The sequence below is a fragment of the Amphiura filiformis genome, chromosome 3 (assembly GCF_039555335.1).
Source record: "Amphiura filiformis chromosome 3, Afil_fr2py, whole genome shotgun sequence".
In the NCBI taxonomy this organism is placed as follows: Eukaryota; Metazoa; Echinodermata; class Ophiuroidea; order Amphilepidida; family Amphiuridae; genus Amphiura; species Amphiura filiformis.
This window is the reverse complement of record NC_092630.1, coordinates 13,097,451-13,122,793: the sequence shown is the minus strand read 5'-3', so window position 1 is coordinate 13,122,793 and position 25,343 is coordinate 13,097,451. Positions and strand designations below refer to the sequence as shown.

At 39.0% G+C, this 25,343-nt stretch overlaps 1 protein-coding gene across 4 annotated transcripts in view; it reads left to right on the top strand.

Moving 5' to 3' along the window:
- LOC140148064 (acylamino-acid-releasing enzyme-like) overlaps positions 1-25,343 on the top strand; it is a 66,919-nt gene that overhangs the window by 24,027 nt on the left and 17,549 nt on the right. For 3 of the 4 annotated variants that reach the window (XM_072169918.1, XM_072169915.1, XM_072169917.1), the window contains exons 9-19: positions 11,842-11,963; positions 13,751-13,808; positions 14,219-14,322; positions 14,711-14,851; positions 15,340-15,475; positions 16,569-16,655; positions 19,547-19,627; positions 21,325-21,413; positions 21,740-21,850; positions 22,363-22,411; positions 23,832-23,862. In XM_072169918.1, the coding sequence (XP_072026019.1) occupies positions 11,842-11,963; positions 13,751-13,808; positions 14,219-14,322; positions 14,711-14,851; positions 15,340-15,475; positions 16,569-16,655; positions 19,547-19,627; positions 21,325-21,413; positions 21,740-21,850; positions 22,363-22,411; positions 23,832-23,862 (1,009 nt within the window). Of the gene's footprint in view, positions 1-11,841; positions 11,964-13,750; positions 13,809-14,218; positions 14,323-14,710; positions 14,852-15,339; positions 15,476-16,568; positions 16,656-19,546; positions 19,628-21,324; positions 21,414-21,739; positions 21,851-22,362; positions 22,412-23,724; positions 23,756-23,831; positions 23,863-25,343 lie in introns of all 4 variants that reach the window. The other variant, XM_072169916.1, reaches the window with a different exon arrangement.

Sequence of the window (25,343 nt, the reverse complement as noted above, 5' to 3'; positions counted from 1 at the left end):
TGTTGATATCCAATCTGTTTTCTTTCATTTGTAGCTTTACTGAGTGCCTCAGACCGGCATGTACACTCTGTAAGATTCAGCCCTGACTGTTGATATCCAATCTGTTTTCTTTCATTTGTAGCTTTACTAAGTGCCTCTGACCGGCATGTACGCTCTGTAAGATTCAGCCCTGACTGTTGATATCCAATCTGTTTTCTTTCATTTGTAGCTTTACTGAGTGCCTCAGACCGGCATGTACACTCTGTAAGATTCAGCCCTGACTGTTGATATCCAATCTGTTTTCTTTCATTTGTAGCTTTACTGAGTGCCTCAGACCGGCATGTACACTCTGTAAGATTCAGCCCTGACTGTTGATATCCAATCTGTTTTCTTTCATTTGTAGCTTTACTGAGTGCCTCAGACCGGCATGTACACTCTGTAAGATTCAGCCCTGACTGTTGATATCCAATCTGTTTTCTTTCATTTGTAGCTTTACTGAGTGCCTCAGACCGGCATGTACACTCTGTAAGATTCAGCCCTGACTGTTGATATCCAATCTGTTTTCTTTCATTTGTAGCTTTACTGAGTGCCTCAGACCGGCATGTACACTCTGTAAGATTCAGCCCTGACTGTTGATATCCAATCTGTTTTCTTTCATTTGTAGCTTTACTGAGTGCCTCAGACCGGCATGTACGCTCTGTAAGATTCAGCCCTGACTGTTGATATCCAATCTGTTTTCTTTCATTTGTAGCTTTACTGAGTGCCTCAGACCGGCATGTACACTCTGTAAGATTCAGCCCTGACTGTTGATATCCAATCTGTTTTCTTTCATTTGTAGCTTTACTGAGTGCCTCAGACCGGCATGTACACTCTGTAAGATTCAGCCCTGACTGTTGATATCCAATCTGTTTTCTTTCATTTGTAGCTTTACTGAGTGCCTCAGACCGGCATGTACACTCTGTAAGATTCAGCCCTGACTGTTGATATCCAATCTGTTTTCTTTCATTTGTAGCTTTACTGAGTGCCTCAGACCGGCATGTACACTCTGTAAGATTCAGCCCTGACTGTTGATATCCAATCTGTTTTCTTTCATTTGTAGCTTTACTGAGTGCCTCAGACCGGCATGTACACTCTGTAAGATTCAGCCCTGACTGTTGATATCCAATCTGTTTTCTTTCATTTGTAGCTTTACTGAGTGCCTCAGACCGGCATGTACGCTGTAAGATTCAGCCCTGACTGTTGATATCCAATCTGTTTTCTTTCATTTGTAGCTTTACTGAGTGCCTCAGACCGGCATGTACACTCTGTAAGATTCAGCCCTGACTGTTGATATCCAATCTGTTTTCTTTCATTTGTAGCTTTACTGAGTGCCTCAGACCGGCATGTACACTCTGTAAGATTCAGCCCTGACTGTTGATATCCAATCTGTTTTCTTTCATTTGTAGCTTTACTGAGTGCCTCAGACCGGCATGTACGCTCTGTAAGATTCAGCCCTGACTGTTGATATCCAATCTGTTTTCTTTCATTTGTAGCTTTACTGAGTGCCTCAGACCGGCATGTACGCTCTGTAAGATTCAGCCCTGACTGTTGATATCCAATCTGTTTTCTTTCATTTGTAGCTTTACTGAGTGCCTCAGACCGGCATGTACACTCTGTAAGATTCAGCCCTGACTGTTGATATCCAATCTGTTTTCTTTCATTTGTAGCTTTACTGAGTGCCTCAGACCGGCATGTACACTCTGTAAGATTCAGCCCTGACTGTTGATATCCAATCTGTTTTCTTTCATTTGTAGCTTTACTGAGTGCCTCAGACCGGCATGTACACTCTGTAAGATTCAGCCCTGACTGTTGATATCCAATCTGTTTTCTTTCATTTGTAGCTTTACTGAGTGCCTCAGACCGGCATGTACACTCTGTAAGATTCAGCCCTGACTGTTGATATCCAATCTGTTTTCTTTCATTTGTAGCTTTACTGAGTGCCTCAGACCGGCATGTACGCTCTGTAAGATTCAGCCCTGACTGTTGATATCCAATCTGTTTTCTTTCATTTGTAGCTTTACTGAGTGCCTCAGACCGGCATGTACACTCTGTAAGATTCAGCCCTGACTGTTGATATCCAATCTGTTTTCTTTCATTTGTAGCTTTACTGAGTGCCTCAGACCGGCATGTACACTCTGTAAGATTCAGCCCTGACTGTTGATATCCAATCTGTTTTCTTTCATTTGTAGCTTTACTGAGTGCCTCAGACCGGCATGTACGCTCTGTAAGATTCAGCCCTGACTGTTGATATCCAATCTGTTTTCTTTCATTTGTAGCTTTACTGAGTGCCTCAGACCGGCATGTACACTCTGTAAGATTCAGCCCTGACTGTTGATATCCAATCTGTTTTCTTTCATTTGTAGCTTTACTGAGTGCCTCAGACCGGCATGTACGCTCTGTAAGATTCAGCCCTGACTGTTGATATCCAATCTGTTTTCTTTCATTTGTAGCTTTACTGAGTGCCTCTGACCGGCATGTACACTCTGTAAGATTCAGCCCTGACTGTTGATATCCAATCTGTTTTCTTTCATTTGTAGCTTTACTGAGTGCCTCAGACCGGCATGTACGCTCTGTAAGATTCAGCCCTGACTGTTGATATCCAATCTGTTTTCTTTCATTTGTAGCTTTACTGAGTGCCTCAGACCGGCATGTACACTCTGTAAGATTCAGCCCTGACTGTTGATATCCAATCTGTTTTCTTTCATTTGTAGCTTTACTGAGTGCCTCAGACCGGCATGTACACTCTGTAAGATTCAGCCCTGACTGTTGATATCCAATCTGTTTTCTTTCATTTGTAGCTTTACTGAGTGCCTCAGACCGGCATGTACACTCTGTAAGATTCAGCCCTGACTGTTGATATCCAATCTGTTTTCTTTCATTTGTAGCTTTACTGAGTGCCTCAGACCGGCATGTACGCTCTGTAAGATTCAGCCCTGACTGTTGATATCCAATCTGTTTTCTTTCATTTGTAGCTTTACTGAGTGCCTCAGACCGGCATGTACGCTCTGTAAGATTCAGCCCTGACTGTTGATATCCAATCTGTTTTCTTTCATTTGTAGCTTTACTGAGTGCCTCAGACCGGCATGTACACTCTGTAAGATTCAGCCCTGACTGTTGATATCCAATCTGTTTTCTTTCATTTGTAGCTTTACTGAGTGCCTCAGACCGGCATGTACACTCTGTAAGATTCAGCCCTGACTGTTGATATCCAATCTGTTTTCTTTCATTTGTAGCTTTACTGAGTGCCTCAGACCGGCATGTACGCTCTGTAAGATTCAGCCCTGACTGTTGATATCCAATCTGTTTTCTTTCATTTGTAGCTTTACTGAGTGCCTCAGACCGGCATGTACACTCTGTAAGATTCAGCCCTGACTGTTGATATCCAATCTGTTTTCTTTCATTTGTAGCTTTACTGAGTGCCTCAGACCGGCATGTACACTCTGTAAGATTCAGCCCTGACTGTTGATATCCAATCTGTTTTCTTTCATTTGTAGCTTTACTGAGTGCCTCAGACCGGCATGTACGCTCTGTAAGATTCAGCCCTGACTGTTGATATCCAATCTGTTTTCTTTCATTTGTAGCTTTACTGAGTGCCTCAGACCGGCATGTACACTCTGTAAGATTCAGCCCTGACTGTTGATATCCAATCTGTTTTCTTTCATTTGTAGCTTTACTAAGTGCCTCAGACCGGCATGTACGCTCTGTAAGATTCAGCCCTGACTGTTGATATCCAATCTGTTTTCTTTCATTTGTAGCTTTACTGAGTGCCTCAGACCGGCATGTACACTCTGTAAGATTCAGCCCTGACTGTTGATATCCAATCTGTTTTCTTTCATTTGTAGCTTTACTGAGTGCCTCAGACCGGCATGTACACTCTGTAAGATTCAGCCCTGACTGTTGATATCCAATCTGTTTTCTTTCATTTGTAGCTTTACTGAGTGCCTCAGACCGGCATGTACACTCTGTAAGATTCAGCCCTGACTGTTGATATCCAATCTGTTTTCTTTCATTTGTAGCTTTACTGAGTGCCTCAGACCGGCATGTACACTCTGTAAGATTCAGCCCTGACTGTTGATATCCAATCTGTTTTCTTTCATTTGTAGCTTTACTGAGTGCCTCAGACCGGCATGTACACTCTGTAAGATTCAGCCCTGACTGTTGATATCCAATCTGTTTTCTTTCATTTGTAGCTTTACTGAGTGCCTCAGACCGGCATGTACACTCTGTAAGATTCAGCCCTGACTGTTGATATCCAATCTGTTTTCTTTCATTTGTAGCTTTACTGAGTGCCTCAGACCGGCATGTACACTCTGTAAGATTCAGCCCTGACTGTTGATATCCAATCTGTTTTCTTTCATTTGTAGCTTTACTGAGTGCCTCAGACCGGCATGTACACTCTGTAAGATTCAGCCCTGACTGTTGATATCCAATCTGTTTTCTTTCATTTGTAGCTTTACTGAGTGCCTCAGACCGGCATGTACACTCTGTAAGATTCAGCCCTGACTGTTGATATCCAATCTGTTTTCTTTCATTTGTAGCTTTACTAAGTGCCTCAGACCGGCATGTACACTCTGTAAGATTCAGCCCTGACTGTTGATATCCAATCTGTTTTCTTTCATTTGTAGCTTTACTGAGTGCCTCAGACCGGCATGTACACTCTGTAAGATTCAGCCCTGACTGTTGATATCCAATCTGTTTTCTTTCATTTGTAGCTTTACTAGGTGCCTCAGACCGGCATGTACACTCTGTAAGATTCAGCCCTGACTGTTGATATCCAATCTGTTTTCTTTCATTTGTAGCTTTACTGAGTGCCTCAGACCGGCATGTACGCTCTGTAAGATTCAGCCCTGACTGTTGATATCCAATCTGTTTTCTTTCATTTGTAGCTTTACTGAGTGCCTCAGACCGGCATGTACACTCTGTAAGATTCAGCCCTGACTGTTGATATCCAATCTGTTTTCTTTCATTTGTAGCTTTACTGAGTGCCTCAGACCGGCATGTACACTCTGTAAGATTCAGCCCTGACTGTTGATATCCAATCTGTTTTCTTTCATTTGTAGCTTTACTGAGTGCCTCAGACCGGCATGTACACTCTGTAAGATTCAGCCCTGACTGTTGATATCCAATCTGTTTTCTTTCATTTGTAGCTTTACTGAGTGCCTCAGACCGGCATGTACACTCTGTAAGATTCAGCCCTGACTGTTGATATCCAATCTGTTTTCTTTCATTTGTAGCTTTACTGAGTGCCTCAGACCGGCATGTACGCTCTGTAAGATTCAGCCCTGACTGTTGATATCCAATCTGTTTTCTTTCATTTGTAGCTTTACTGAGTGCCTCAGACCGGCATGTACACTCTGTAAGATTCAGCCCTGACTGTTGATATCCAATCTGTTTTCTTTCATTTGTAGCTTTACTGAGTGCCTCAGACCGGCATGTACACTCTGTAAGATTCAGCCCTGACTGTTGATATCCAATCTGTTTTCTTTCATTTGTAGCTTTACTGAGTGCCTCAGACCGGCATGTACACTCTGTAAGATTCAGCCCTGACTGTTGATATCCAATCTGTTTTCTTTCATTTGTAGCTTTACTAAGTGCCTCAGACCGGCATGTACGCTCTGTAAGATTCAGCCCTGACTGTTGATATCCAATCTGTTTTCTTTCATTTGTAGCTTTACTGAGTGCCTCAGACCGGCATGTACACTCTGTAAGATTCAGCCCTGACTGTTGATATCCAATCTGTTTTCTTTCATTTGTAGCTTTACTGAGTGCCTCAGACCGGCATGTACACTCTGTAAGATTCAGCCCTGACTGTTGATATCCAATCTGTTTTCTTTCATTTGTAGCTTTACTGAGTGCCTCAGACCGGCATGTACACTCTGTAAGATTCAGCCCTGACTGTTGATATCCAATCTGTTTTCTTTCATTTGTAGCTTTACTGAGTGCCTCAGACCGGCATGTACACTCTGTAAGATTCAGCCCTGACTGTTGATATCCAATCTGTTTTCTTTCATTTGTAGCTTTACTGAGTGCCTCAGACCGGCATGTACGCTCTGTAAGATTCAGCCCTGACTGTTGATATCCAATCTGTTTGCTTTCATTTGTAGCTTTACTGAGTGCCTCAGACCGGCATGTACGCTCTGTAAGATTCAGCCCTGACTGTTGATATCCAATCTGTTTTCTTTCATTTGTAGCTTTACTGAGTGCCTCAGACCGGCATGTACGCTCTGTAAGATTCAGCCCTGACTGTTGATATCCAATCTGTTTTCTTTCATTTGTAGCTTTACTGAGTGCCTCAGACCGGCATGTACGCTCTGTAAGATTCAGCCCTGACTGTTGATATCCAATCTGTTTTCTTTCATTTGTAGCTTTACTGAGTGCCTCAGACCGGCATGTACACTCTGTAAGATTCAGCCCTGACTGTTGATATCCAATCTGTTTTCTTTCATTTGTAGCTTTACTGAGTGCCTCAGACCGCATGTACGCTCTGTAAGATTCAGCCCTGACTGTTGATATCCAATCTGTTTTCTTTCATTTGTAGCTTTACTGAGTGCCTCAGACCGGCATGTACACTCTGTAAGATTCAGCCCTGACTGTTGATATCCAATCTGTTTTCTTTCATTTGTAGCTTTACTGAGTGCCTCTGACCGGCATGTACGCTCTGTAAGATTCAGCCCTGACTGTTGATATCCAATCTGTTTTCTTTCATTTGTAGCTTTACTGAGTGCCTCAGACCGGCATGTACGCTCTGTAAGATTCAGCCCTGACTGTTGATATCCAATCTGTTTTCTTTCATTTGTAGCTTTACTGAGTGCCTCAGACCGGCATGTACACTCTGTAAGATTCAGCCCTGACTGTTGATATCCAATCTGTTTTCTTTCATTTGTAGCTTTACTGAGTGCCTCAGACCGGCATGTACACTCTGTAAGATTCAGCCCTGACTGTTGATATCCAATCTGTTTTCTTTCATTTGTAGCTTTACTGAGTGCCTCAGACCGGCATGTACGCTCTGTAAGATTCAGCCCTGACTGTTGATATCCAATCTGTTTTCTTTCATTTGTAGCTTTACTGAGTGCCTCAGACCGGCATGTACACTCTGTAAGATTCAGCCCTGACTGTTGATATCCAATCTGTTTTCTTTCATTTGTAGCTTTACTGAGTGCCTCAGACCGGCATGTACACTCTGTAAGATTCAGCCCTGACTGTTGATATCCAATCTGTTTTCTTTCATTTGTAGCTTTACTGAGTGCCTCAGACCGGCATGTACGCTCTGTAAGATTCAGCCCTGACTGTTGATATCCAATCTGTTTTCTTTCATTTGTAGCTTTACTGAGTGCCTCAGACCGGCATGTACACTCTGTAAGATTCAGCCCTGACTGTTGATATCCAATCTGTTTTCTTTCATTTGTAGCTTTACTGAGTGCCTCAGACCGGCATGTACGCTCTGTAAGATTCAGCCCTGACTGTTGATATCCAATCTGTTTTCTTTCATTTGTAGCTTTACTGAGTGCCTCAGACCGGCATGTACACTCTGTAAGATTCAGCCCTGACTGTTGATATCCAATCTGTTTTCTTTCATTTGTAGCTTTACTGAGTGCCTCAGACCGGCATGTACGCTCTGTAAGATTCAGCCCTGACTGTTGATATCCAATCTGTTTTCTTTCATTTGTAGCTTTACTGAGTGCCTCAGACCGGCATGTACACTCTGTAAGATTCAGCCCTGACTGTTGATATCCAATCTGTTTTCTTTCATTTGTAGCTTTACTGAGTGCCTCAGACCGGCATGTACGCTCTGTAAGATTCAGCCCTGACTGTTGATATCCAATCTGTTTTCTTTCATTTGTAGCTTTACTGAGTGCCTCAGACCGGCATGTACACTCTGTAAGATTCAGCCCTGACTGTTGATATCCAATCTGTTTTCTTTCATTTGTAGCTTTACTGAGTGCCTCAGACCGGCATGTACACTCTGTAAGATTCAGCCCTGACTGTTGATATCCAATCTGTTTTCTTTCATTTGTAGCTTTACTGAGTGCCTCAGACCGCATGTACGCTCTGTAAGATTCAGCCCTGACTGTTGATATCCAATCTGTTTTCTTTCATTTGTAGCTTTACTGAGTGCCTCAGACCGGCATGTACGCTCTGTAAGATTCAGCCCTGACTGTTGATATCCAATCTGTTTTCTTTCATTTGTAGCTTTACTGAGTGCCTCAGACCGGCATGTACGCTCTGTAAGATTCAGCCCTGACTGTTGATATCCAATCTGTTTTCTTTCATTTGTAGCTTTACTGAGTGCCTCAGACCGGCATGTACGCTCTGTAAGATTCAGCCCTGACTGTTGATATCCAATCTGTTTTCTTTCATTTGTAGCTTTACTGAGTGCCTCAGACCGGCATGTACGCTCTGTAAGATTCAGCCCTGACTGTTGATATCCAATCTGTTTTCTTTCATTTGTAGCTTTACTGAGTGCCTCTGACCGGCATGTACACTCTGTAAGATTCAGCCCTGACTGTTGATATCCAATCTGTTTTCTTTCATTTGTAGCTTTACTGAGTGCCTCAGACCGGCATGTACGCTCTGTAAGATTCAGCCCTGACTGTTGATATCCAATCTGTTTTCTTTCATTTGTAGCTTTACTGAGTGCCTCAGACCGGCATGTACGCTCTGTAAGATTCAGCCCTGACTGTTGATATCCAATCTGTTTTCTTTCATTTGTAGCTTTACTGAGTGCCTCAGACCGGCATGTACACTCTGTAAGATTCAGCCCTGACTGTTGATATCCAATCTGTTTTCTTTCATTTGTAGCTTTACTGAGTGCCTCTGACCGGCATGTACACTCTGTAAGATTCAGCCCTGACTGTTGATATCCAATCTGTTTTCTTTCATTTGTAGCTTTACTGAGTGCCTCAGACCGGCATGTACGCTCTGTAAGATTCAGCCCTGACTGTTGATATCCAATCTGTTTTCTTTCATTTGTAGCTTTACTGAGTGCCTCAGACCGGCATGTACGCTCTGTAAGATTCAGCCCTGACTGTTGATATCCAATCTGTTTTCTTTCATTTGTAGCTTTACTGAGTGCCTCAGACCGGCATGTACACTCTGTAAGATTCAGCCCTGACTGTTGATATCCAATCTGTTTTCTTTCATTTGTAGCTTTACTGAGTGCCTCAGACCGGCATGTACACTCTGTAAGATTCAGCCCTGACTGTTGATATCAATCTGTTTTCTTTCATTTGTAGCTTTACTAAGTGCCTCAGACCGGCATGTACGCTCTGTAAGATTCAGCCCTGACTGTTGATATCCAATCTGTTTTCTTTCATTTGTAGCTTTACTGAGTGCCTCAGACCGGCATGTACACTCTGTAAGATTCAGCCCTGACTGTTGATATCCAATCTGTTTTCTTTCATTTGTAGCTTTACTGAGTGCCTCAGACCGGCATGTACCTGTAAGATTCAGCCCTGACTGTTGATATCCAATCTGTTTTCTTTCATTTGTAGCTTTACTGAGTGCCTCAGACCGGCATGTACACTCTGTAAGATTCAGCCCTGACTGTTGATATCCAATCTGTTTTCTTTCATTTGTAGCTTTACTGAGTGCCTCAGACCGGCATACACTCTGTAAGATTCAGCCCTGACTGTTGATATCCAATCTGTTTTCTTTCATTTGTAGCTTTACTGAGTGCCTCTGACCGGCATGTACGCTCTGTAAGATTCAGCCCTGACTGTTGATATCCAATCTGTTTTCTTTCATTTGTAGCTTTACTGAGTGCCTCAGACCGGCATGTACGCTCTGTAAGATTCAGCCCTGACTGTTGATATCCAATCTGTTTTCTTTCATTTGTAGCTTTACTGAGTGCCTCAGACCGGCATGTACACTCTGTAAGATTCAGCCCTGACTGTTGATATCCAATCTGTTTTCTTTCATTTGTAGCTTTACTGAGTGCCTCTGACCGGCATGTACACTCTGTAAGATTCAGCCCTGACTGTTGATATCCAATCTGTTTTCTTTCATTTGTAGCTTTACTAGTGCCTCTGACCGGCATGTACACTCTGTAAGATTCAGCCCTGACTGTTGATATCCAATCTGTTTTCTTTCATTTGTAGCTTTACTAAGTGCCTCAGACCGGCATGTACACTCTGTAAGATTCAGCCCTGACTGTTGATATCCAATCTGTTTTCTTTCATTTGTAGCTTTACTAGTGCCTCTGACAGGCATGTACACTCTGTAAGATTCAGCTCTGACCGGCATGTACACTCTGTAAGATTCAGCCCTGACTGTTGATATCCAATCTGTTTTCTTTCATTTGTAGCTTTACTAAGTGCCTCAGACCGGCATGTACACTCTGTAAGATTCAGCCCTGACTGTTGATATCCAATCTGTTTTCTTTCATTTGTAGCTTTACTAAGTGCCTCTGACCGGCATGTACACTCTGTAAGATTCAGCCCTGACTGTTGATATCCAATCTGTTTTCTTTCATTTGTAGCTTTACTAAGTGCCTCTGACCGTTTTTCTTTCATTTGTAGCTTTACTAGTGCCTCAGACCGCATGTACAGATTCAGCCCTGACTGTTGATATCCAATCTGTTTTCTTTCATTTGTAGCTTTACTAAGTGCCTCAGACCGGCATGTACACTCTGTAAGATTCAGCCCTGACTGTTGATATCCAATCTGTTTTCTTTCATTTGTAGCTTTACTAAGTGCCTCTGACCGGCATGTACACTCTGTAAGATTCAGCCCTGACTGTTGATATCCAATCTGTTTTCTTTCATTTGTAGCTTTACTGAGTGCCTCTGACCGGCATGTACACTCTGTAAGATTCAGCCCTGACTGTTGATATCCAATCTGTTTTCTTTCATTTGTAGCTTTACTGAGTGCCTCTGACCGCATGTACCTCAGACCGCATGCTCTGTAAGATTCAGCCCTGACTGTTGATATCCAATCTGTTTTCTTTCATTTGTAGCTTTACTAAGTGCCTCTGACCGGCATGTACGCTCTGTAAGATTCAGCCCTGACTGTTGATATCCAATCTGTTTTCTTTCATTTGTAGCTTTACTAAGTGCCTCAGACCGGCATGTACGCTCTGTAAGATTCAGCCCTGACTGTTGATATCCAATCTGTTTTCTTTCATTTGTAGCTTTACTGAGTGCCTCAGACCGGCATGTACGCTCTGTAAGATTCAGCCCTGACTGTTGATATCCAATCTGTTTTCTTTCATTTGTAGCTTTACTGAGTGCCTCAGACCGGCATGTACACTCTGTAAGATTCAGCCCTGACTGTTGATATCCAATCTGTTTTCTTTCATTTGTAGCTTTACTAAGTGCCTCTGACCGGCATGTACACTCTGTAAGATTCAGCCCTGACTGTTGATATCCAATCTGTTTTCTTTCATTTGTAGCTTTACTGAGTGCCTCAGACCGGCATGTACACTCTGTAAGATTCAGCCCTGACTGTTGATATCCAATCTGTTTTCTTTCATTTGTAGCTTTACTGAGTGCCTCAGACCGGCATGTACACTCTGTAAGATTCAGCCCTGACTGTTGATATCCAATCTGTTTTCTTTCATTTGTAGCTTTACTAAGTGCCTCTGACCGGCATGTACACTCTGTAAGATTCAGCCCTGACTGTTGATATCCAATCTGTTTTCTTTCATTTGTAGCTTTACTAAGTGCCTCTGACCGGCATGTACGCTCTGTAAGATTCAGCCCTGACTGTTGATATCCAATCTGTTTTCTTTCATTTGTAGCTTTACTGAGTGCCTCTGACCGGCATGTACACTCTGTAAGATTCAGCCCTGACTGTTGATATCCAATCTGTTTTCTTTCATTTGTAGCTTTACTGAGTGCCTCTGACCGGCATGTACGCTCTGTAAGATTCAGCCCTGACAGATCAAAGTTTGTATACCTATGTAATGATGCAGGAGGACCTCACTGGCACTGCAGCCAACTTATGATGGTGAGTATAAATGTACATACAAATATGTGATGTGATCAAGCAAAGTGAATTTATTACATGATTGTATAAAGCATTCGAAAAGCTACATTTTTGCAGAAAACCCATTTGAAATTGAACTTTAGTTCCAAACAGCTGAAGTGTTTCCAAAACAATATGCAGCAAAAGAAATGATATTCTTTGTTTGGATGTATCTGAAAATCAATACTTCTGACTTGATCATACTTCCGACCTCTGCTTGATCACATCACATATCTAACCCTCACCAACCCCATTCTGAAATATAAACAGTTGCAAGATAAGTGATAGGCTCTGAGACCTCAGAATTGTCACCCTAACTTTTTAGCAGAACAATTTCACTGTATGAGGCAGGGTTGGCGATTTTTTGATTTAAAAAAATAATAAAAAAATCGATTTATTTGATTTAAATCGGATTTTTTTAATTTAAATCGATTTTTTTAAATTTTTTTAATCCCAAGAACTGCTATACCCCATGATAAAGTCTAAAGAGACCAGTGGAATGCTAGACATATGCACAATCCTATCAGGTATTTACAAAAATTCAAAACATGTTTTCAGATGTGAAAATTTCAAAGAAAAAATTTGGTAAAATCATATGAAAAAACCTGTTGAATTCTGCACCTTGAAAATGATTTTTTAGCAATAGATAAAATGACATCATAGAGGTATTTAATTGTATCCAAAAGGTGTAGAAACATTACAAAGGAAGTAAAACAGGCAATTCAAGATAGAAATTAACTTAAATTTATCAAAAATGGTAAAAAAAGAAAAAGTTGATTTAAATCAGTGATTAAAAAAAAAAAATCATTTGATTTAAATCGTGATTTAAATCAATCGATTTAAATCGCGCCAACCATGGTATGAGGGTATGTACTCATAATTACATGATGACAGGTGGAGAGTAAAAAACAAATTGAAATAATTTGTGTACTTAAGGGAAGGGGTATGAATGTTTGGACAGTATTTATTGTGGGACATTAGAGCACATCAGACATATCGAATTGCATTCTGAATACTGAAGAATGTCCCGATATCAAATAATTTTGATTTTTGAAATTAGCAATGTAATACACATTTTATGGCAAATCATTAAAATTGATATTTTGATATTTAACAGTACTTGAAGTAAACTTTATAAATCTGATGATTTATACTTAAAGTGTATGTAGGTGGGATGAAAAGCCGACGATCAATTGAAAATTTTGACCTTTCGTATTGAAGATATGGATTTTTTTCCCAAAACACCAAAAAAAAAAAAGGGTCTTTTTGGGAAAAAATCCATATCTTCAATATAAAAGGTCAAAATTTTCAATTGATCGTCGGCTTTTCCTCCCAGCTACATACACTTTAAGAATATATCATTAGATTTATAAAATTTATTTCGAGGACTGTTATATATCAAAAATTTGAAAAATATCAAATTTTAATAATTTGTCATAAAATTTGTATTATATCGTGAATTTCAAAAATGAAAATTATTTGATATCAGAAAGACGTGCTTCAGTATTCAGAATGCAATTCGATACGTCTGAGGTGCTCTCATGTCCCACCAAAAATACTGTCGAAACGCCATAAATGCTCATTCTAGATCCCTTAAATGAAGTGAACAATTTACTAACAAATTATAAGTTCACTGCCTTGACCATCATATTTATTTATGTCACTTTTAAGACCACTGCAAAAGCACTGAGATCATCAGCTAAATGAACTTTAAGTGCATTTAATAATTATTAAATATTTTTATTATTACTTTTTTATTCGTTTTTCAGTATGACTGGGCAACCAAAGAGAATACATTAGTTGTTCACACAGTCATGCTTCCAGATGGTAAGTTATTAGAGATTTATGTTAAATACATTTTGTAGCTTCAGTCTGAGTATAAGGCTAGGAATAAACAGTGTGCAATTTATATCTTAGTTACAACGAGGCATCACACCCTTCTGATTCTCAATGTTGAGGGGATTTCTTAATTGTACACAAAGGCGATTTCATGAATTTGGGTCACATTCAACACAAGCGGAAACACACAATTTTGCAGCTATTTAGCTTATATTAATTTAAATTTAATTGTAGAGTGTATTTCAAGCTTTTGTCAGATTTAGTGCCTTTATCCATTAGTGGTTTTGTTATTAATTAATCTGCAGCATTGTTGTCTTTATCTTTGTTTAATTTGCTCAAAATATAAAATCATTTTAACATATTATGTTTATGGAAATCTTTAAAATTTTATTTCGTAGGCCCAGACCAGTTTCCAGGAATATACTGTGTGTCCTTGCCAAAAAAGTGTTGGGCGGATGACAATGAACGCATCTTTCTTCCAACTGCTTGGAGAAGCAAAGAAGTGAGTTTGATTTTTTATTATTGTTTTGAATCTCTTGTTTTCTTACTGCTGTTCATTTATGACATTACTGTATTTGTACAGTCCAACCTCTCTTATCCAGACCTCTTTTGTTTGGAGCTCTCTGTTATCCAGCCACATGATCTTCACAGAAAAAAATCCTTTTAGTGCTTCGATGCTCTGAAGCATTTAGAAAAAGAAATAGTAGATCACACTTAAGACATTCAATACAGAAGTACACATAATTCACAGAGGTTGGAGTGTGTTTGTATTATGGTCAATGGGGTTTTGAGAGTCTCAACTCTACCATGGGAATATTTGTATGTTGCTTATAGTTGCTTGTAGTTTGGTACTCAATTTCAAACAAGTGAGTATTTCTTCTTTTTTTCAGGAAATAGTGATGGTCAATACATCAACGAGGGTAGTGACCAGAGTGACCAATGACCCTCAGTATGGTTGCTGGGTTATACTGGACATGTACGATGGGATGATACTAGCTACACGCAACTCGCCTAACACACCACCGCATCTTGTGAGTATATATCAAGTAAATGCTGCAGTCATGTTCATAAAACATAGAAATCCTTCACTCTGCAAAACTGTCTTCAAGATCAACACCAAATTACACATGAATGACTAAATAAATATACATGACAATGCTCATGCTTTTGCAGGTTTCTTGATGCTATTCAACTTCTTTGCATTCAACATAAACATTGTAAAAACTTTGCTGGCCTGTTGATTCCAATTAGAAGCAATACATGAATAGTAGGGATATAATCTCTTGCAGAGTCCTTTTTAAGCGTTAGTCCTTGTATGAATGTGTGCGGCGTCTAATGTGCATAGGACCTTGTGCAAAATAATATGCGCTGGATGGTAAATAGTATGCTTAATTTGTAAAAGGAATTGGGCAAAACATATCACATTGAAGTTTGATGGGATTGGGAGCACCAATAATTTAAATCACTGTGCCTGATAGCATCAGATAATACATGACTGCTTTGTCTTACTATTTTGCAGGTTCTTGGACAAGTTCCATCGGCAGGTGAAGAACACACCATATCATGGCAGTGTCTTGATAGTCAACCTGTTACATATGATGACATCTCATGGGAAATAGTGGTGTGTCAAGGAGAACCATCAAAGGAGGGATCAGGTAGGTACAGAGTGTGAAGAGACCCAAGGAGTACCGACTCTTCAGATCTCACACCACCAAATCAGAGTCCATAGGTGCTAAATTTTCCTTAAGAAAATATCATTTTTTCTTCACAGGAGCGACTCAGTTTTAAGCGACAACTATGATGGTTGACATTAGCCCTTGCCTGATCCCTCTGGCTGGGAAAAAATATAGGTTGACCGTCATTATTTTTTACGACTGGCCCTCAAAGTCTACGATGTCCAGGAATTGCCTATTTTACAGCCAAAATCATGCCAGTGTTTCTGTAAAGAAAAGGCTGCTTAAAATCATTAATATCCGATCTCTCCCATCTGTGGTACACTTGCAGTATTTAACATTACTAATCATGACCAATCCAAATTTTGCCAAAATTATGCAAATTTCTGCTCATTTTAATGCATAAATTGGGATAAATTTGCCATATTGTTTTGTCACTCATGGAGACCAAAAAGGTGTGCATGTACCTCTCAGCATTTATCAACCCAAAAAAGATATTGAACCATAATTTGTGTCATCAAGGTTGAGCATTACAAAAGTTTATGCACGTAGCACTTAGTGTGTGTTTGTTGGCACAACGCATTACACACGGCACGAGACAAATCAAAGTGCTAGGTGACATAATCTGAATTTACACTGTTTTGTCCTGTGTGACATGAAAACAAGGTGAAGTTGACATTGTTTGGGTCTAATCTCTGTGGTTGAACCAGATCTTCTGGATCTGAAACAATATATCATAAATCTTCTGAAACCCTGGTTTAGTCCTATTAGATAAATGATCTGTCTGGATATTTAGCACCTCCGCCAAATATTGCCAATCGGATCTATAGAAATGCTAGGTGTCTGTGCGTGTGGGCATCTCTCTGTTTGCGTGCCCATTAACGCAATATATTTTTATCTAAACAAGTATTGGTGTCCATCTTTGCAGCATAGCTGTATCTTAAGTAGGTTGAATTTGCAGGCGGGTCATGCGTTAATGATGAAATAGGATTTAATTGCTATATATCCCCATATAAAAGTCCATATTTTACTTTTGTAATGCTAACTGTTTGTCAAAATTTAAAATTTTGTACAGGTGCAGATGTTGTGGAGTATGAATGTATATTATTGAAGCCATCACAAACTGGAGATGAGAAACCTCCACTTATTGTCTTTCCACATGGTAAGTACTGTGATTAGCTAATCCAGTAATGAATGTGAATTTATATTGTGAATCATTATCCATATATAATTTTATTTGAAAATTGTATCCAATACTTCTGATATATTTATAAGCGGTGGTTAGCCAGGATCCAAAACCTGCCGGTCCACAGACCAATTGCCTTTCTGACTTGGGATTTAAGCTGGCAGCGATTGCACCACAATATTATGCCAACAAATTGCGCAGTTGCAAAATGGCAACTGTTCTGTTACTTCTGTACATTGAGACCATGACAATGCATCAGAAATTACCTTATTAAAGACGTCTAGAAGCTTTATGTTTTGCAACAATTTAAACTTCTTAAAGGAAATTCTACTATAAATTTATTTCTTCAGGGACTTTTTATAGGATGGGTTATGGATGGCCTAAGCATTTTTTGGGCCGTCTAAGTTTGTGATTGCTCATCCAAAACATGGATGAACCAGTTGTTGGTTAAGCACCTTGTTTGCAAGGCACTTTGCTATATATAATGTGACCCGCTCCCACAAAACCAGACATAAGTCACTAATTTTGAAAATTAAGTTTTTGATGTCATCATATAGTATAGGTCTTCCACTTTCATTTGATACCAAAATTATGTTTCTTGGACATACTATACAGGGTGTATCAAAATGATTGGTACCGGGCTATGTGACATTTTTAAAAATATATCAAAAATTTAATTTGCTAATTAATATAGTTTTTGTACTATAAGTAGAAAGGGGCATATGTTAACCTATTGATCTATTAATCTGAAGTTGATAGGTTGATGCATCTGGGAGCTATTGTCATATAAACGAAGATCGACGTAATCATGGTTTGACTTACACAACACAAGATGAATAGGTTCACTGCTTGGACCATTTATTGCATACATACTCTTCAATATCTCCCCTCAGTATACATAACATAAAATTGCTTTACACATTATGACATACTTTTAGAAAGATAGTTCATGAAGTCCCCGCCTTACGACTCTGGCAGTGTGAGGTGAAGCCCTATCGTGAAAGAACTTAACACCTGGGATGGATCCATTCTGTAACTGCCCATATCAAATTTTGAAGCATTGCAAGTTATAGCATGTTTGCATGGGATACGCCTTGCTCTTAGAAACTGTTTCCTAAATCTTCTCTGCACTTCTCCATAGCTTTGTGTCGACCAGTGATTCTTAACTATGAATGCACACTGAAGTGTGGAACACTGTGGAGCAATTCCAATAACTTTTACCAGGTCTAAACTAACCTACACTGTCTACAGTCGATAGCCATTTTGCCACACCATCTACTTAGTAATCGCAATAATACAATTTAAATTACCGCCCTGGATGGTGTTGATACACAAACTTCTTTCACACCACCTAAATTATTCAAGTCAATAATATTACTCTCAACCAATAAATATTGATTATAACATTTATATATATATTATGAATGAATAAATACGCAAAGGAAAGTATTAAACATTTCCATGATTTTCAACATATCATCCTCGCAAGGTATTTGCAGTAAAATAGGGCTTTGAAAATGGTGCGCTACTGATCCAGCGTTACGATGAAAAGTGTAAAAATACCTACTTTCCTTTAGAATCATGTAACTTCTAAATAGAATGTGCTATCTTTATGATCTAAAATTCTTAGAGAAGATAAAACTACTACAATCACAAATATTTAAACAATTAACCCCAAACTGGCACAAAAAATAGGAAAAAAATTCGGCAAAAAAATAAGAAGTCTTCGGCACCAATCATTTTGATACACCCTGTATGGTCCTCATATCATTTCTACGTTTTTTCAATGGGAAGGGGAGAAGTGACACATTTATTAAGAAAAGGCAAATGCAAGAAAAATGGCTTTAAAGTTGTAAAATTACATGTTAAGGAATTGGTGGATGTGGCTCAGAAAATGCTAGATTTGGGTGCTTTAGGCGTAAAAGAATATTTTGTTTTCAATGGTAGGTTAAAGTAAACATATTAAGGAATCAAAAATAATAAAAACTGAAAAACAAAATCGGCAAGGTTTTTTCACCTCTTTCCCAACTTTGACTCGCCATATCTCAAAATGGCTGTGTGCGACTTATGGCGGGTTTCATCAGAGCAGGTCACATAGTGCACTGTTCAATATACACCAAAACTAATGCAAGTCTGCTTTCATCTTGATGATTTGATAATGCAATTTAATTTGGTTCATGTGATTTTATTCTTCTGTCAATGGATTTTAAGGGGTGGGGTATGAGCGTTTGGACAGTATTTATTGTGGGACATTAGAGCACATCAGACATATCGAATTGCATTCTGAATACGAAGAATGTCCTTCTGATATCAAATAATTTAGATTTTTGAAATTAGCAATGTAATACACATTTTATGGCAAATCATTAAAATTGATATTTTTGATATTTAACAGTACTAAAGTAAATTTTATAAATCTGATGATTTATACTTAAAGTGTATGTATGTGGGATGAAAAGCCGACAAGCAATTAAAAATTTTGACCTTTCGTATTGAAGATATGGATTTTTGTCCCAAAACACCAAAAAAATTCCATATCTTCAATATGAAAGGTCAAAATTTTCAATTGATGGTCGCTTTTCCTCCCAGCTACATACACTTTAAGAATATGTCATTAGATTTATAAAATTTACTTGAGGACTGTTATATATCAAAATGTGAAAAATATCAAATTTTAACAATTTGTCATAAAATGTGTATTATATCGTGAATTTCAAAAAATGAAAATTATTTGATATTAGAAAGACATTCTTCGTATTCAGAATGCAATTCGATATGTCTGATGTGGTCTCATGTCCCACAAAAAATACTGTCAAAATGCTCATTCCAGTTCCCTTAAGCCATTTATTCTGTAACACTTTTGACAGGTGGTCCACACTGTGTAGTGGCTGCTGAGTACATTCTTTCATGTGCCTTCTTTTGCAAGATGGGTTATGCTATACTAATAGGTAAGTTCCTATAATATTGTCATTAATTCAAAGTTTAATTGTCACAATTTGTATGTGGGTGTGTATATTGGGATTTGTTTAAGGACTTATACTTAAACCCATCATCCAACTCCCAACTCATAGCTTATAGTTAGAGAAAAAAGGTATTGTTTTTAGCCGCTAGATGATAGATGCACGACAGCGGCTAAAAACAATACCTTTTCTTAAACACTTCAATTCAAATAAATATATTAATCATAAGTATACCACATTTTAATCAAATTAAATCTTACATTTTACAAGGAATTATCTAGGGCTTAGAATCGATCAGTCCCGTGGCTGCTACGATTGGTTCAAATAATGTGTATGAGTATCACATCGACACGCACACGCTACAGTGTGTGATATCATGTCATATCACACGACTAAGAACCAATAAGATTTCAGGAACTTTCTTAAGTGTTTAAGAATGTAATTTATAGAGGGGTATGTATATGTAGTATCATACACACATGCCCCCACCCCACTCACCTATTACACCCATTTTTTTCTCCGTATAACCAGGGACATTTTGAGCACACACTTTGTGTTTTTACTATCCCCATAAGGGTTGATGTACCATGTTGTTTTTATTGCATTTAAAATAGGTAGGGTATATGCAGAAATAGTCTTTACAAAGGGATTTCCATGATTATCAAATGTCCCTGGCTGTGTTATAAATTTGAAAATGTCCTCGATTAGAGGTTTTTACAAGTCCAGACACACAAACATATTCTATCCTTTGATGGGCAGTGTGATGAATACAACAGGAGTGTGATTTTTCCGGATTTTTCCGGATTTCCGGATTTTTGGGATTAAAAAAAAATTCCGGATTTTTTTTTTCGCTTTTGGAGTGGCCCTTGACCAAGAGCTAAATGCTTAACAGAGATGTCACATTTCCGGAATTTTCAGTTTCCAGATATGAGAAAATCTCCAATTTTAAAATGAAAATTCCTTAGAACCCTGACTGGATGATTTATAGACACACTGTACTGTGCAAAAATGGTGATGCAATTTCTCATGTGTATGTGAATGATATGATACTGGAAGTATGTATTCACAGATAATAAATGTTTTTATACTATAAAGTGAAGTATTTTAACAGTTTCTCATTTTGCATTTTACCCCATGAAATTGCATCTCCAGTGGTGCTCAAGTGTGTAAAACCCTCTGGCTTCAGGGGGCGGCCCTTGATTCTACCAGGCGCTGCCTCGACCCCACCAGGGGCCCTTAAGCGGGCCCCTGGACCCCGGCCGCAACAGGCGAGAGCTCCAGCTCCGCCTGCAATTTCATTGCCTTGTTTTTTTTTTCTTAAAGCACCAATCACACCCCTGATACAAACAGTCATTCCAAAGTCTGCTTACTATATATAATTCATTTTTGAGAGCACATCATCTTTCTGAGAACACAGTTTTCTAGTTGGGCGTTTTTGAAAAAGCGGCCATACAAGGGTTTAGATGGGTGGAGTGTATTTATTGGTAGGTGTGTGGGGGTGCTTTAATTTTGTAAACATCTTCAATCAGGAAGACATAATTATCAGTAATAATGGACACATGAGAACCACTGTCATTTCTGCATGTAGGGATGGATTGCAAATACCATATAAATACAAAATAAACAATTTCTGCAGCTTGTGTGTAGAATCATATTTGCACATACTTTTGCTACTTGTTTTGCAGTGAACTTTAGAGGCTCACTAGGATTTGGTCAGGCTGGTGTGTTGTCTCTACCTGGCAAAGTAGGAAGCCAAGATGTCAAGGATGTACACGTAAGAATATTATGTATAGCTGATTTAGCAAATGAGTATTTTTACAATGAGAAAAATGAGAAAACTGAAAATGTGCGCGAAATTTGGCAAAAAGTACCAAAAAACAGGCTGAAATTAAACTAAGTTGCGAAAATTTTGAGTAAAAAAAACTGAATTCTGTTTTTAATCCTAAAATTCTCATGCCTGTTGTTGGTATGGTGGTAGTCACTTCTTGGTTGGCCAAGGATGACCAAATATACCTATAGTCAGCTGTGGGTTTAGTTCATTTCATATAGAGGTAATTATTGTATTGTACAATGAACTAATAATCTCTTTCTGTTTCACAGGGTGCAGCTCTACAGGTACTGTCTACTGGCCTTGTAGATAAGGAGAGAGTTGTGGTTATGGGAGGTTCACATGGAGGCTTTTTGTCAACACATCTCATTGGCCAATATCCAGTAAGTATACCTTATTAAACTGTATCAAGGGTGCTAAATTATAGCCTGTGGAATGATGGGAGGTTCAAATCCCATAATACCATGTGTATGTGTTCTCTAAGGGAGTATACTCTATACTCTATATTGTAAAGTGTGCTGAGGCTTGTGGATCAACGTCTAGGTGTTGTGCCTATGCGTAGCGCACTATAAATCACTGCACTTTTTTTTATTCTATTCTATTCATGCATGTCAGAGAAAAGGTCTGTTCATGTTCCTTAATATCTCAGTACACATCAGTCATGCATTGAGTATACAATCTCTGGTCTTGGAGAAGAAAATATATCTGGTTTATATGTGGCTGTTTAAAAGTACACTTTATCAAAACTGTATCTGATGTAACATCATGAAATAATATTTGAATTAAACCTCATCTTTTTTATTTTCTAATTGTCATGCTGAATATACATGTAAGTTAAAGATATGAAATTCTTTTTTTCTTCCTCCTGCTCATGATGTTTGCAATTATTTAATAGGGCTTCTACAAGGCCTGCTGTGTAAGAAATCCAGTCGTAAACATTGCATGTAAGTAAATACCCAGAAATAGCTGCCATATGTTTAAATCAAAGTAAAAATGATATGAGGGACTTGTTATCGTATTCAATCAAATTTGGAAATTCAAAGTTTAAATACAATATTCAAAGTAAATATGATACCAGTTACGTTATAAGACTTCTTTGTGCATAAAAAGGGTACCACTAAATTCACATCGACTGTATCTTCTATAGCGCCCTGGTGACTTTATGCTCATTTTGAGGGAGCAGGTGATTGTGAGTTGAGGCTTTCTGGCTTTAGAACCAGAATGACATATTTGCAATAGTTGCCCTTTGTCATCTTATCTTGTCAAGTGCTTAACATGTCAAATCTAACACTTGGCAGCAATTGCAAATGGGGTTTCTTACCTTGAACTGTCTAAGTAAGGAAATCATTAGAACTCTCTGTGCAAGCAATCGGAAAACCCTGACAGAGAACACTACAATATTCCTATTGTAGCTGCCTGCACAGGTACACCGTCGCTAAAGTACCTGACTGGTACACACAGAGTACCTACACAGTACCAATGCTGCTACTGCATTGGATCCACCAGTAGTGGTACTGCACTGGTACTACATTGGTACTCCCCTGTTACTGCACAGTACCAGCCAAGTACCTTAGCAATGGTGTACCTGTGCAGGCGCTCCCAATAGGAATCTTGTTGTGTACCTTTTATTCGCTGAGATAACAATGATAGTTGAGATTTGATAATTCTAAGATAAAATCTTGACTCACATTTTAGTAATACTGGTACTAGACTTCTTCAGACTGGCAACCATTGGTAACCACATAGAGCGCTATGCTGGCAACTCATCACATCCTTTGAGGCAATTAACTTCCTTAGATGGCATGAGTTGCTATTGTAGACTTCTCATCCTCAGTTTTCTAAGAATGCAAAAAGCTTCTTTCAACCACCAAGTTGTCTTGGCGGCTTCACTGTCAATAATGTTAGGGACCATATGCATGATTGATGACAGTGGATTTCCTGAATCAATTTGAAGTAGTAATGTCTTAAATTGACAATAAAAGAACAGCGCACAATTAGACTTTTCTAATATTTTGCCAACAGAATCTGTTAAAATAACCATTACTCAGGGATGCAAGTTTTTAGGCTTTTGCCTGAATTCAGGCTTTTTTGTTGTCCAGATTTACACAATTTCTTTTGTTTTCAGCCCGCTTTAAGGGCCATTCTGGTCATTTTCATGCTGTTTTTCAGGCTTATTCAGGCTTTTTGTTATAAGTGGACTTTCATCCCCAATTACTTTATTTATTCTGTGCACTGTATTCTTTGTTTTGCCCTTTAGCTAAGACTGGTTCTACTGATATTCCAGACTGGTAAGTGCACAGTTTTTGCTGCACTAACAAGATCACATATACAGAAATAACTTTGTATTAATTGTTTTGCCCTTAGCTCTGCTTGGATCTACGGATATTCCTGATTGGTAAGTATACCTCGATTCTATCGGAAACTTTTGCAGGGGTGTGGACAACAAAAAAAACAACACATTTTCATGAGTTAATTTGGATTCACATGTCTATCTGATAAAGAAACTGGCACAAGAATAATTTGCATTATGTGTAGTGATTCAAATTGCTATGAGTAAATTGTGAGACTCCATAGCCCCATGCTACCATCTTAATGCTATACAGAAAAACCACCACATTGGAGTGTCACTCATGGTGACCAATTAGACTTCAAGTTCTGATATTTTCTGGTAAGGTGTGATCAAAGGATAATTTGCATCTTAAAGGGGCATTTTGTGATCCATAGCCTCATACTACACTCTTCTTTAAAAAAAAGTTGCGATTTTTATACCACTGGAAACCTTTGTGTGCAAAATGTTTTTGCAGATTCATTCATAATCATACATAATTTGCAAACGCAGAATTGGAATCAAATGAAATTTTGAAATAAACATTTTTTTGTGGATATACTCCAACATAAAACTTTGAAATTGAGAGGTAATGCTGGTTTTATACTTTTCTGCTGCTTTGCCGCTCTGAAGATTTTACTTCATGCGCAGTCGCACCAGAAACGCTAGCGATGACAAGCGGCAAGCCGACATATCGATCACTCCACCACTTTGCAGTGGCGGCAGCACCACTGGGAGTTGAATTCAAGTCAACTCAGAGCGGTGCCGCTCTTACGTATGAGAACATAATAACGATTTTGGAGCGGTGCTGAGCGGCAAGAGTGGCTTTCAGAGTCATGCCGCTGCCGCTCAGCGTTGTGCCGCTCCGCTTGCAGACAAGTGCAAGCGGCATGATGAAGCGTCACGCCGCTCAGCGGCAAGCGGCAGAAAGTATGAAACCAGCATTAGTCAAGAAGACCATAATCAATAGCTGCGAGGTGCCATATTTTATTTTTAGATCTGTACAATATATACGATGCGCCGCCAGTGGTTGCTTTTGGCAGTAAAAATTTCGACTCCAGAGTCGACATCACCATTCTAGCTGCTATTGAATTTTCACGCGAGTGTGATAATAAATATGTTGAAAACAGCTCCACGAAGGATTCCCTGTGATCAATAGGTAGAAAATGGATCTACTAATTGTAAATTGTTGTTTTAGTGTGCATTCGCATGTAACATCATTATAATGACATTTAAATCCACAATGATGCATGTTCCTGTATTGTATTCGTATTACGCAGGCTTTGGATATCGACTCATTTTCCCATGATGCACTGTGTATTTTGTGCTGGAGGCGCATCGTATTGTGAAACGCGAGAATTGTCAAATGTCTATAGGGTAGCTACAATCAACGAAAAAAGTCTTGAAACGCTTGCATGTAAATAACGGAAAACTGTCACCCCCTCTCCCCCGTGCAATGTTGAGAAATACCAAAGTCTTCAGCGGTTTCCCAATGTGTTCCAACATTGATTGATGGGGAGAGGGAAGGGTAAATCATTGTTGTAGATGTC